The 12,132-nt window shown below is 45.4% G+C and overlaps 1 protein-coding gene across 2 annotated transcripts in view; it reads left to right on the top strand.

Moving 5' to 3' along the window:
* ADCY9 (adenylate cyclase 9) overlaps positions 1 to 9,272 on the top strand; it is an 85,517-nt gene extending 76,245 nt beyond the window's left edge. For both annotated transcript variants that reach the window (XM_027654863.1, XM_027654862.1), the window contains 2 exons: positions 1,257 to 1,298; positions 7,105 to 9,272. In XM_027654863.1, the coding sequence (XP_027510664.1) occupies positions 1,257 to 1,298; positions 7,105 to 8,293 (1,231 nt within the window). In that variant the 3' untranslated portion in view covers positions 8,294 to 9,272. The remainder of the gene's footprint in view (positions 1 to 1,256; positions 1,299 to 7,104) is intronic.
* Positions 9,273 to 12,132: the final 2,860 nt, after the last annotated feature.

Here is a 12,132-nt window from a genome sequence, read left to right as displayed (position 1 = left end):
CCCCCTCAGCCCCAGGTTTGGTTTTTCAGGGAAGTCAGTGAAGAGCAAACCCTCGATGCCAGTCCTTGACTCCCTGGTTACTCTTCCATAATTCCCCAGGCAGGAGTCCTTGCAGCTCCTTCAGCTCCACATGTGCTGGGGTGTCTGCACAGAGCTGACATGACACAGCCACCTTTGAAAGAGGGTCATAGAATATCCTTGTGCACAAGCTCTGTGTTAGGACTTTGTGCAGAAAGAAACACAAAACTGGGGGTTTTCACTGCCTTTCAACTTTATTAAGGGATGGGGAAAGGCTGTTCCAAAGCACAGAAGTGGAGGCCTTGCTGTGGTGTCAGCTTTTGCTGAGTGCTGGAGAGGTTCTACAAATGTTAAAAACCCATTATCTTAAGAAATGTTGCTAATGATAGTGTTATTCCACCTGTGATTTGAACAGTGGTGACCATTAATGAGGAAAGATCAGAAATCATGGAATATGTTGTCATTTCATCCCTCAGAAATAAATGTTTAAAGTAATAGAGCTCAGTTCAACTGCAGATCTGAAAAGATGCTTGATAGAAGTTATCCTGAACAAAACTAATACAGGCTGAATTAGTGAAACTCATAAATTCTGTTTCTTAATATTCATCTTTTTGTTCCTCTCTTACCATGAATCTGGATAATATTTTCTGTCACAGTGGTTGTTGCAGCTTTGTCTGCACCACAGATGGATCCATTCTGCATGTTTCTTTACTTCTTTTAACAGATGTAACTAACCCTGAGAATTTGATACACTCTTAATATTTGAAAAAGTGCTTGAACTACTTATTTCCTGTAATGGCATCTTCAAAAAAACCTATGTTTATTAGACATTTGTTTGTTTGTTTGTTTGTTTGGAGCAGTTGGGGTTTGGGTTTTTGTGGTTTATTTTTAAGATCTTTGTACTGTGTGCTCAGATAAGATGAAGGCATAACCAAGTTTTAGAGTTCTGAGGTTGCTCCTCCCTGTTTCCCAGGTAAGGTGGGATTGTTTAACAATTACTCACTCCAGGAACCATCAGTTTCCCTTTGCAGGGATTTGCATCTCTGGCTGGTTCCTTCTTTTGAGCCAAAAGAGCAGATAAGTCGTGTTGAAACAAAGATTTTTAAGGCTGATCAGGTGTGTGATACAGTTATTGGCCTATATAACAGAGCAGTTTAACATTCTCTCTGAAATTCTGCAGGATGGTTTGTTTATTGCTTTAACCTCCCCTCTGAAATCAGTGCTTTTTTTAATTTCAGCTCCATGGAAACTCCTCATCTAGATTTGGCACAGAACTTTAGGTAAGCTTTATATAAACTTACTATCTTTATGTTTAGGGATGGAAACATTTTCAGTGAATTATACGTAGCGAGATTTTGCATCCACGGTAATAACTTGGGAGTTCAACAAATTGGTTCAGCAGGTTGTGTTTAAGCTCTTCATATGTGTAATTTCCTTTACAGGGGACTTGGGTATGACCAAAACTCATCAGAGCTGATGCTGCAGTCAGAGTTGTATAATGATATTTTCTCTTTAAATTGGATTTCTAGGAAATAGAACTGTGGAGAAGCTCTATAAAACAGCATCTGTTTTTCTGGTAGTAGCAGTTTTTAGAGCATTATCTGTACATCACAAGCTGTTTATTTGGTTCACTTGGCTTGTTTGCACCATCCAGGAGCAGTGTGAGTTGGATGCTCCCACAGCTGGACGGGGGAGAATTCCCTGTGGGAGAGGAGCTTCTGCTGGAAAAGCTGGATGTGCAGCCAGGTGCCTTCCCAAGATGAGATGTGACAATCTGGGACTGGCTGTCACCTCGGCTCACCTGGGCAGAGCAGCAAAAGAAAATTGAGAGCAAAGGAAATTTTAGCCCCCAGACTTTCAAACAATCAAACAAAAATCTCTTCCTGGGTTATTAATGGCCCCTTAAAAATGAACACACTAAAGATTCACTCTGATTATTTCAGTGTTGAATTTCTCATGGGTTTTATTGCAAGTTTTGCAATACCATTTTTAAAGTGGTTTTACTTGTCTTTGGTATTAGACAAATATGTGTTTGCTAATGACAAGTTTGGGGACAATACTGGGGTCATGCTGTGCTTGACTGAACTACTAACCCTCTGGATATGGGACTCAGTAATTCATCTCAAATGGGTTTTCAGGAGCATGATGCTTTTCCTGGGAGTATGTGTCAAAACAAAATTACATTTTAAAACCTGTCATCTCCATGAATTCTGTGGTAGTGGGGAAGACACGTGGGTTTAGTACAGAGAGATGGAAACTGGGCTTTCACATTAGGTGTTTCTTCACCAAGGAGTCAGCACTTTAGTGTTGGGGTTTGGGGTTTTCTTACACAGGTTTTTCTTCTTCATGGCTTCCATTCATAAAGGTAACTTCATTTTCACAGCAGAATTCCGGTTCACTGAATCCAGAATGGAAATTTAAAGCCAAAAGAAGAGGCAGCTTGATTTTTTTATAAACAAGCTCTGCAAGGAACTTTCTGTAAAGGCAATGAACAAAGTATTAAAGTGTGGTGATCGCTCCAGTAATTTCTTAGGATCAGTCCAGGTTTGGATCCTTAGTTGTTTGTTGTTAGTTTGTGAAATCACCAAAGCTTTTTTGCTGCTCAGAATTACAAACCTCTTCCCCAACAGGCTCCCAACCAGCCGTTAATCACTACTAAGTAATTCATCCTGCCTTAAATCATTAACAACCAGGTCTTCCCCTCGATGACAGAAATCTGTGAAAAAATCAGTTATCAAGCATGCAAGTATTTTTCTTCCATAAATGCACAACTTTTAAGTCACTGCAGGTGAAGGTAAGAGTTGGTGAGAGACCAAACCACGGATGTCACTGAGCAGGTGTGGAACAGGCTCTGCCTCTGTGCAAAGTCTGACTTGTGATTTAAAGGCCAAATAAGGCAGTGACCAAAATATCTTGCTCATTAAACATTTCTAAATCTAATTTTTCACTTTTCCTTTGGAGGTGTGCTGGGTTTGTATGTTGTCTGTGCTCCTTTATTTGGGGAAGAGACACATGTGCATGAGCTGATACTGCTTAGCACTGCCCTTCAGTCCAGGCTCCACTGGACCTGACGCTGCCCAAACTTGTAAATTAACAAGTATTGGAAGTTAAAAGAGAGAACTGGGAGTTAATCCTGTTCTGTTTCTACCATTAAACAGAATTTGGCTTCTTTTTCAGGGCTCTTTTACTGTACATTATTGTGTCCCACATTTCTCGAGTGCTGTGCAGACAGAATCTCCCCTTTTCCTGGTGATGGACTAATAAAAAGGTGAAACTCCCTTATCCTAACACACTTTTTTTTGCAGCACCTTTCTCATGGAATTAAATAAATCAGGTTCTTTACTCACCCAAGTCACTGCAAAAGCTTTCCTGTGTTCTAAGGGGGCCAAAAAAAGTTATGTTTTGCCTTTAATGAGGTTGTTCCCTTTCCTTGATCAAGAATCAAGATAATATTAATGTTGCCTAGGAGGAGAGACACTAGCAATGGTAATGAAGTCTTAGCACAAAGTTAATCTCTGGATTGTTCATGAATCAAAATATGGAATCTGCCTTGTTTTCCAGACAGCCAAGTTCTTCAGCCCAAAGGATACAACCGTAAACTTTGTCTTTTAAGCAGGAAATAGTTCCCATTTTCATTCATTCTTTACTTCAGAGCAGGTGGGGGGTATTGTTTTCCACTGTGGCTGCTTGAGGAGGATCAGCAATAGGGAGGACTGAAATCTCTTGGTTGTAGGGAGGGGTTTATAGGCATCAGTAACACTTTGCTCATCAAAAGCAGCACTTTGATCCCCTTTTCCTCTCCATTCCTCCACTGCATTCTTCTCTCAGATTCAGCAGGCAGGCATCCTCCTTAGATATAGCAAGATATCCAAATCCAGACAGGGGTTACTGGCTCAGAAGCAAACTGGCTTTCCAAAACTATAAGTGGAAAGCCATTATCTTTGTGATTTGTGATCGAGATCCTATCTCTGGAGCTCTCACTTGTTCCATATTCACACAGCCTGGATGGAGGTGCCAAGTTAATAGTGAGGTGGCTGTGCCAGGCAGCACTTCACCAGTTTGAGTTAAAGGAACATTGTCAGCCTAAGATTTCAATTTGAATGACTTTTAAAATTCATTTTCTGCTGCGGCAACTCATAAAAAAGTAGAATTTGGGGGAGGGAGGTGATCCTTTCTGTTAGAGCTATGGGGTTTTTTTCTTCTTCTCATTCTGAAGGGTGACTCCAGGTCGTCACTGCTGACTGACTTGTGGGGTGATCTATAGTCCTGTGGGTCCTGTAGCCTGCTCACTGGGACACCCAGAAATGTGCTTTGCAAATGAGGACGATGTGATCGCTCTCTGCTCCAGGCTGGAATCAGGGCTTTCCATCCTGATGCTTCCAGCAGTCGCATCGGGATAAAAACACCTACTCTGGAGAAGACTCTGCACCTTCTTTTTTGGGATCCCAACCCATCCCTTATTAATGAAATCAGGTCAGAGAACAGTGAGTCACTCCCTGCACATGGAGGTCTCTGGGTTGGAGCCCAGAAGGTCAGGCTGGTGCTGAGGAGGTGACTGAGAGCTCACGGATGCCAGAGCTTCAGGAATGGGCAATGGGAGGCAGCAGGTCCTTCCCAGAGAGCAGATCATGCCTTCCACTTCTCCTAATGTACCATTTGTGCCTCTCACCTAATTCATTGGAGAGGAGTTAAAGTACTTTGAGGAGTGTTTTGTACAACAGAGTGTAAATAAAAAGCCTTTAATGACTGAAATAAATCCCTGTGTCAGGGATGTCTGATGTTACAGAGGATTATCTGGATCAAACTTGTACTCTCAAAGGAGTAACGTAATCATTGCTCAGATCCTCTCACAGGTCTCTGCCCACAAGATGCAGGAAATAACAAACTCAGATTCTGAAAAGAACCTGAATTGTTTTTCTTAAACAAGATCCTTTCCCCAACCTTCTTTTTATTTTCCAAGATCTTTTCTCTCACTTACCCTCCCCTCATTTTGTTTTATAAGCCCGTCGAGCTGGGAGGATATTTTGCCACCTGCAAAATAGGTAGCAAGGATTGTATTTCAGGAATTGTTCCCATTCTAGACATTAATTATAGAATCATTTAGGCAGGAAAAGACCCCAAAGATCAGGGAATTGTAGAATATCCTGAGTTGAAAGGGACCAACATGGATCATCAAGTCAACCACTAACCCAAGACTGCCAAGGCCACCACTAAACCATGTCCTTGGCTTAGTCTCTGACTTGTCTTTCAAGGGAGGAAATAATTAGGTTCATAACAGAGGATCTGTTGAGAAAAGGAGCTGTAAGTTACAGGAAACTGATGGTGGGGACCTACTTTGAGCTGGGCATATCTCCTCCTTTCATTGTTCCCTCCTGAAGAGGGAATAAAATGAACATACCTTCCCTTCTCCTGGGAGAAGCATACTTATTGCAGAAAACAAAAGGAGTAATTTCCAGTATAATATGTTGTCTTATCTTTAATCTGAAATCCAATCTGCACACTCTGTATTGCAAATATTTTACTTACAGGGAGCTCTTTTCCCTATAGAAACAAAGACCACGGCACAGAGAAGTGTTTTCAGAGAATGGGGCATGTTCATCTGTTCCACAGCTGTGGTTTTGCTTCGTTACACTTTTCTGTCAATCCAGAATTTGAGAATGAAATTCAAAAAAAGAAACCGTGTCTCTAATAAAGCTCAGTTCTAAAATATTTCCAAAGTGGAAACCTGTCCCACATGAACAGAGAGAAAGAAAATGAACTGAGAAATGTTATCATGTGCTGTAGGAACAAATTCAGCCTCCTCTTCTTGAGCTGTTGCTCCAGTTGTGCTCTGAGTTTTAAACTCTTCATACCTTCATAAAGAAATGGAGGCACTGAGCTTGGATTGCCTTTCTGGTTCACAAGGAGGAAGGTTGATGTGACACTTTCCCTTAAAAAAACCATCTCTTAACTTGGAAAACTTCAGCACATGTCTGCTCATATCGAATCTTAAACTTTGGCATAATGTTATACAAAAAAATGCAGTTGGGTGCCTGCAGAAATGACTGAGTGCCAAGCTGTCTGGGTTTAGCCTTGGTTTCTAGGATTACATAGGTGGGGCCTTCTCAGATTCAGTTTGTGTCTTTGCCTCTCTCCAGAAAGTTGAGATTGTAGAGTGCAGATGTCTCCTTGTTAGGGGCGGTTTGGCACTGGCAGATGCTCCATCGGCGCTTCATAATCTGCACAGGCAGGCGACAAACTGTCGAAAGGATCTGAAATATTGCTCTCAATCTCTGTGAGACAGGAGTTTTTTATTATTTTATGTAATCTTGGCACTTTGAGAAACTTTCTGTCTCCACCATGAAGAGCCTCAACGGTTTTATCATAGAATAGATGTCAGCCCAGAGCTCCATACTCTCCACTTCCATGCAGTTCACAGAACCACAGACTGGTTTGGGTTGGAAGGACCTAAAAGATCATCTCATCCCAACCTCCTGCCATGGGGGTTCTCCACGACCTGTCTTGTACAGTGTTACCTTCTTCCAAACCCTTCATGTGTAGCGTTAAAGGCACAGAGCAAAGGTCCTCTTGATGAAGAGACGAGGAAAAGGCACAAGGAAGGTAAAGCAGATGTTTCTGAATATTGGAGGTAATACAAAAAGAGGTAAATCCCACAAAACTCACACACACCCCCTCCATACAGAGGGCACATACCCACAGACATGCACATACCCACAGATATCTGAACACACTAGACATTATTATTATTAAACATTGTATATGCATATTTACATGTATGCTTTTAGTTATATATTTAGGTATAACGATAACAGTTTCCTTGGTGAAGTCCTTAAAACAAGTACTGGGAGACTTCCATGGTGCTGAACCTGACGATAAGGAAATAATCAGTTAGTTTAAGAATGAAATTAATTCTTCGTTGTTTTCTTAAGAGCAGATGAAGTTCTCAATGCATATTTTATAATTCAGTATGTAACTGCACTTCCCACACTTCTTTTTCCAGCACAGGATTTCTGTCTCCGGAGCGGCAATGGCAGTGCCCTGACTCTGTGGTTTTAAATGCCCCTGTCTGTTTTCCCCTCTCTCCAGCTCCAGGAAGAGCCCATGCAACAGCTCAGTGCCAGATGACACCAAGAGGCCGGCAGACCTGATCGGTCAGGAGGTGGTTCTGGTCTCCTTCCTCCTGCTGCTCCTGGTCTGGTTTCTGAACCGAGAGTTTGAGGTCAGCTACCGCCTCCACTACCACGGGGACGTGGAGGCTGATCTCCATCGCACCAAAATCCAGAGCATGAGGGATCAAGCTGACTGGTTGCTGAGGAATATTATCCCATACCACGTGGCTGAGCAGTTGAAGGTGTCCCAGAGCTATTCCAAAAACCACGACAGCGGCGGGGTGATCTTTGCCAGCATAGTGAACTTCAGCGAGTTCTACGAGGAGAACTACCAGGGGGGCAAGGAGTGCTACCGAGTCCTGAACGAGCTCATCGGGGATTTCGACGAGCTGCTGAGCAAAGCCCACTACAGCAGCATCGAGAAAATCAAAACCATCGGGGCCACCTACATGGCGGCGTCGGGGCTGAACACCTCGCAGTGCCAGGACAGCAGCCACCCCCACGGGCACCTGCAGACCCTGTTCGAATTTGCCAAAGAGATGATGCGGGTGGTGGATGACTTCAACAACAACATGCTGTGGTTTAATTTTAAGCTCCGGATCGGCTTCAACCACGGCCCCCTCACGGCCGGGGTCATCGGCACCACCAAGCTGCTGTACGACATCTGGGGGGACACGGTGAACATCGCCAGCAGGATGGACACCACCGGCGTCGAGTGCCGCATCCAGGTGAGTGAGGAGAGCTACCGCATCCTCAGCAAGATGGGGTATGACTTTGACTACAGGGGGACGGTCAACGTGAAGGGCAAGGGTCAGATGAAGACCTACCTTTACCCCAAATGCATGGACAACGGGATTGTGCCGCATCACCAGTTGTCCATATCTCCAGACATTCGGGTTCAAGTGGATGGCAGCATTGGGCGGTCTCCCACCGACGAGATTGCCAACCTGGTGCCTTCTGTACAGAATTCTGATAACATAGCCCATGGCACAGATAACTCAGAAAACAAGGACATCCCTCCTTCTGCCAAGAAGCTCCAGAAAGACGCGGTGAAGGCAGAGGAGAAGGGCAGGTTCGGCAAAGCCGCGGAGAAGTCTGACTGTGAGGAAGCGGGGACTGAGGAGGTCAATGAACTGACAAAGCTAAATATCTCTAAGAGTGTATGATGCACTGTCAGAGTTGCATGAAGTGCTCTGTCCATAGAAACACACTGACTTTTGCAATTGGCAGTTTTCTTTTTCAAGAGAGACCTTCTCCACACCTGGGTTGTACGTTTGTGTTCATTTCGGCACCTGGGGCTGTGTGGATCACAGTTCTTCAGGGCTTCTTTCCATCCATCTCTCTCCTTCATGCCCCAAATCACATCTCAAGCTCCCCAGCTCCCTGTGCAACCATCTTACAGCTGAGTAGAGGATATTAAGTGCCTTCAGATATACTCCATTGGACTCCCTGTCAAGGTACAGAGGCCCCAAGTGAAATCATAGCTTTGGGTATTTATCTAATTTTAAAGAAAAGAAAAGCTGTGGTTATATCATTTTTATTGTTGTTTCTCACAAAACACTTTTTTTGGCTAATGCAACTCCTTGGGTTTTTTATATCTCTCGGAACAATGTTTTACTGTTATCAGACCTTTTGTATGTAACACACAGACATGTGCATGTATCTACCATATGAGACTGCTATAAAGTGCCAGTAATGCACCACAAGAATGTCTGGGCGAGGGGTGACACACTTTGGGTCGGGCTGGAGGAGGAGTCGTGCCGTGGCTCAGCCTTTAGTTAGGGCAGGAGGAACAGCTGCTGCAGTTCTGTTCTCCTTTACCGATGCTTTCTTCAGCCTCCACGTGCCATCGTGTGCTTTGGATACACTTCTTTTCCATATAGCCAATGAGTTACTGATATGTGGGAGTGGAATAAGGGTTGGGACAGCACCAGCTCTCGGGACAGGTTTCCAGAAGCAGACAAGAGACCGTGGGAGTGTTGCAGCTCAGGGCTCACGACTCCAACGCCGTTCGGGGTTGCTCCGTGCGTGGCTGAGGTGGCCAAGGTAGGTGACGTCAGTGTCTCTGAGCTGATTGGAGAGAGAGAGAGAGAGAGAGAGAGAGAGAAAAAAAAAAGCAAAATAAATGTTTTGGGAATGCCTTTATTTATTTATTTATCTATTTCATTCCTGTTTGGCTTTTTTTTATTTTCTTTCCTTTGGGGATTTTCGTGTGCGGAAGGGATCAGGAGAGATGGATCGTGGATTGGTTTAACGGGAGTAATAAGATGGTGTTTCAGCCTCTTCGAGCTACCAACCACTGTGAGGATGTTACCTTAGGCAATATTTGTTTCCAAGCTGGAGACACTTCAGAAGCCACCAAACGCAGCTGAGTATCCCAGCTTCCCTCTGGACTGAACCAATGGTGCTGCACAATACTTTTCAGGATTTCCCCCCCACACACACACTGTGCTTTTGCAGCAGGGAACAGGCCAGTGTGCTCCCTGCATGCCACTGAGAGCGGGAATAGGGAAAGAGTCCTTGTAGTGAGCTGAGAAGCACAATCATTTCCCAGTCCTGTGGATGACTCCGTGCAGTCCCTGGGAGCGAGGCCTGCGAGAGCACAGGAGCTGCTGGCACAGAGGGAGCTGTGGGATGGGTGCCATGGGCTGTGCCAGTCTGTCCTCTGCTTCCCTCACCTCCTTCACTGATGTTTGATAATATTGGCTATTCAGCTATTCCCGTTCAGCCAACTCCTTGTGACACCAAATAAACGATTTTTATGCCCTAAAGAAGTTCATCAGCCAGGGAAGAGCTGGGGGAGGGCAGTGCTGCGCTGGCTGCGTGGTGCTGTGGGCTTTGATTCTTTCCATCTGAACGCAAGGCAGAATATATTGATTCTTCTTCTTATCCCCGTGTGATTTTTGGGATATGAGTAATAGCTGTATCCATTGTGGAGTTCCTCTTCAGCTGTTGGAGAGCCATCTCCTCTCCATGGTCAGCACGGAGCCCTTGAAGCCTTTCTCAGATGTAAATCTGTGGGATTTCTGGACCTCAGTTAAACAGGACTCTGCACACTGGTCCCACAAAAGCTGCTGTTTGTGCACAGCAGTGTTCCATTTGATAGGAAAGCTGTTCAGAATTCATCTTGCTCAATCTGCCAGCACACAAAAATCCAGGGGATCCTCATCCCGGAATCCCTCTGCCACAAGTGCTGTTGCCTGTTTGGAGGCTGTTCCTGAGGAGCAGCAGTGTGAGGTGTTTGGAGTGCACAGTTTTCCAGCAGCTTCCTTCTCCCTAGGTTACAACTCCCCCCTCCCTGTAGTGAGTTGCACTTCCAGCTTTCAGGTAGTAATTCTGCAAATACCTCTTGCATCCGAAGAATGTATTCCTGAAGCATTTCTAGGGCTCTCGGTTCAGTTGAGGTGTGTCAGTATTCCTTTTCCTACAGTCAAGGAGCTAACATGGTCCAGAACTGTTTACATGCCTTCTAGTGTTATATTTTTGTTCTCAGAGTTGTTCCAGCCTCTCTGCCTGCCTCTTCTTTCTCCCCATTTTATAGAGCCTGGCCATTCCCCCTCTCTCCCTGCCCAGCTGTTTCCAGTGGCAGGGCTCAGTCAGGATGTGCCAGCTGCACAACAACCAAGCCTCCCCCAGCCCCAGCCCTGCACCCCGGGACAGGTTGGCATCTTGTGGTTAAACCCGAAAGGAGGAGGTGCTGCAGTGGGGCCCTGGACCCAGAGCACCTTCCTCCTCATCCTTCAAGCACTGCAGGTGCAAAACCCTTTTCCTCCAGCCTGTAAAGTGCACAACGTTCCTGTGCTGCCATGGGGGGGCTGCGGGGGGATCGTTGGGTTTGTGGGAACATGGGAAAACCAAAATACAACCCACCAGGGCCTCTTTGTGTTGGCACTAAGCAAATACAGGGACTGAGGACAGGAGCATTAGAGGGCTCTGAAATCAGGGGCTGTTGTCTGCTCTGGGAACTGCCGACGACGTTCCTCTCTCTGCCTTAACTCTGGAGCTGGGAAAAGAGTCGTAAAACCTTGGGTGAGCAGTGGTGCCCTGTTTGCTCCTTGCCAGGGCAGCAGCAAGGTTTCCACAGCTGGGGCTGCGGCTCTCGGGGGTTAAATCTCTCTAATGCAGTGGAACAACCAAACCAAGAGGTTCAGCTCTTGGTGTGTAGTTTGGAGAGGGAGATTTTCCAGGCACAAAGGGCCAGGAGCCACCTGTTTCAGTTCTGGGAGCTGAACCTTTACACCTTCCCTTTATGCCTTTGAAGGTATGTCCTAACACAGAACCAACTCCGGGGCTGTTCTCAGCGGGATGTGCGGCTCTGCTGCCGAATTCCTGACACGGGTGTGCTGCTGGGAGGCCACAGGCAAAGCTCTTTTAAAATCCCTGTGGGTGCCAGCACAGAGCTGTCAGTGAACAGGGAGGGCTTTGCCCAGAGGTTTGGTGAAGATTTAAAAATGGTCCAGAGAAGGAGATTGAGAAGGTTGCTGAGTGTTTAAGATCCCCGTGTCCCCTTCTACCACTTGCAGGACCTACTCTGGAGTGTGGAGTAGCGAGGAATACACAGAATACTGTCAGCAGGGAGGTCTGAATCTGTTGCTAACACACCAAATGCTTATTTTCCTCCCAGCTGAGACATTTCTCATTGAGGAGCAGGTAAATGGCATTCCTGTTGATTTATGTCTGGCATTATGATTTTCAGAAGGATGGATTTGCCTGTTATTTCCCAGGATTTGGGGCCATTCTCCTTTGCTGGAGGTAATGTGAGCACTGCAAGCAGGGTGTGCCAGTGCTGCTGCCTGGCTGTGGCTCCTGCTGTGTCCCAGGAAGATTCTGGAGTGATAAAATGAGGGGAGGAGAGGATGGATTCCCCAAAGGCTTTACAAAACACATCAGTATTTGGATAATGTTACTTTAGGGCTAAAACACAGAAAGGAGATGCCTGGAGCAAAACTGAAGGGAGCTACAAACCAAACTCTTAACCATGGCAGCTTGAGCTGAAGAGGAGCTT

The sequence above is a fragment of the Corapipo altera genome, unplaced genomic scaffold (assembly GCF_003945725.1).
Source record: "Corapipo altera isolate COAL_440 unplaced genomic scaffold, ASM394572v1 98, whole genome shotgun sequence".
Lineage (NCBI taxonomy): Eukaryota > Metazoa > Chordata > Aves > Passeriformes > Pipridae > Corapipo > Corapipo altera.
The sequence above is the reverse complement of the archived record's forward strand: the minus strand, read 5'-3'. Positions and strand labels throughout refer to the sequence as shown.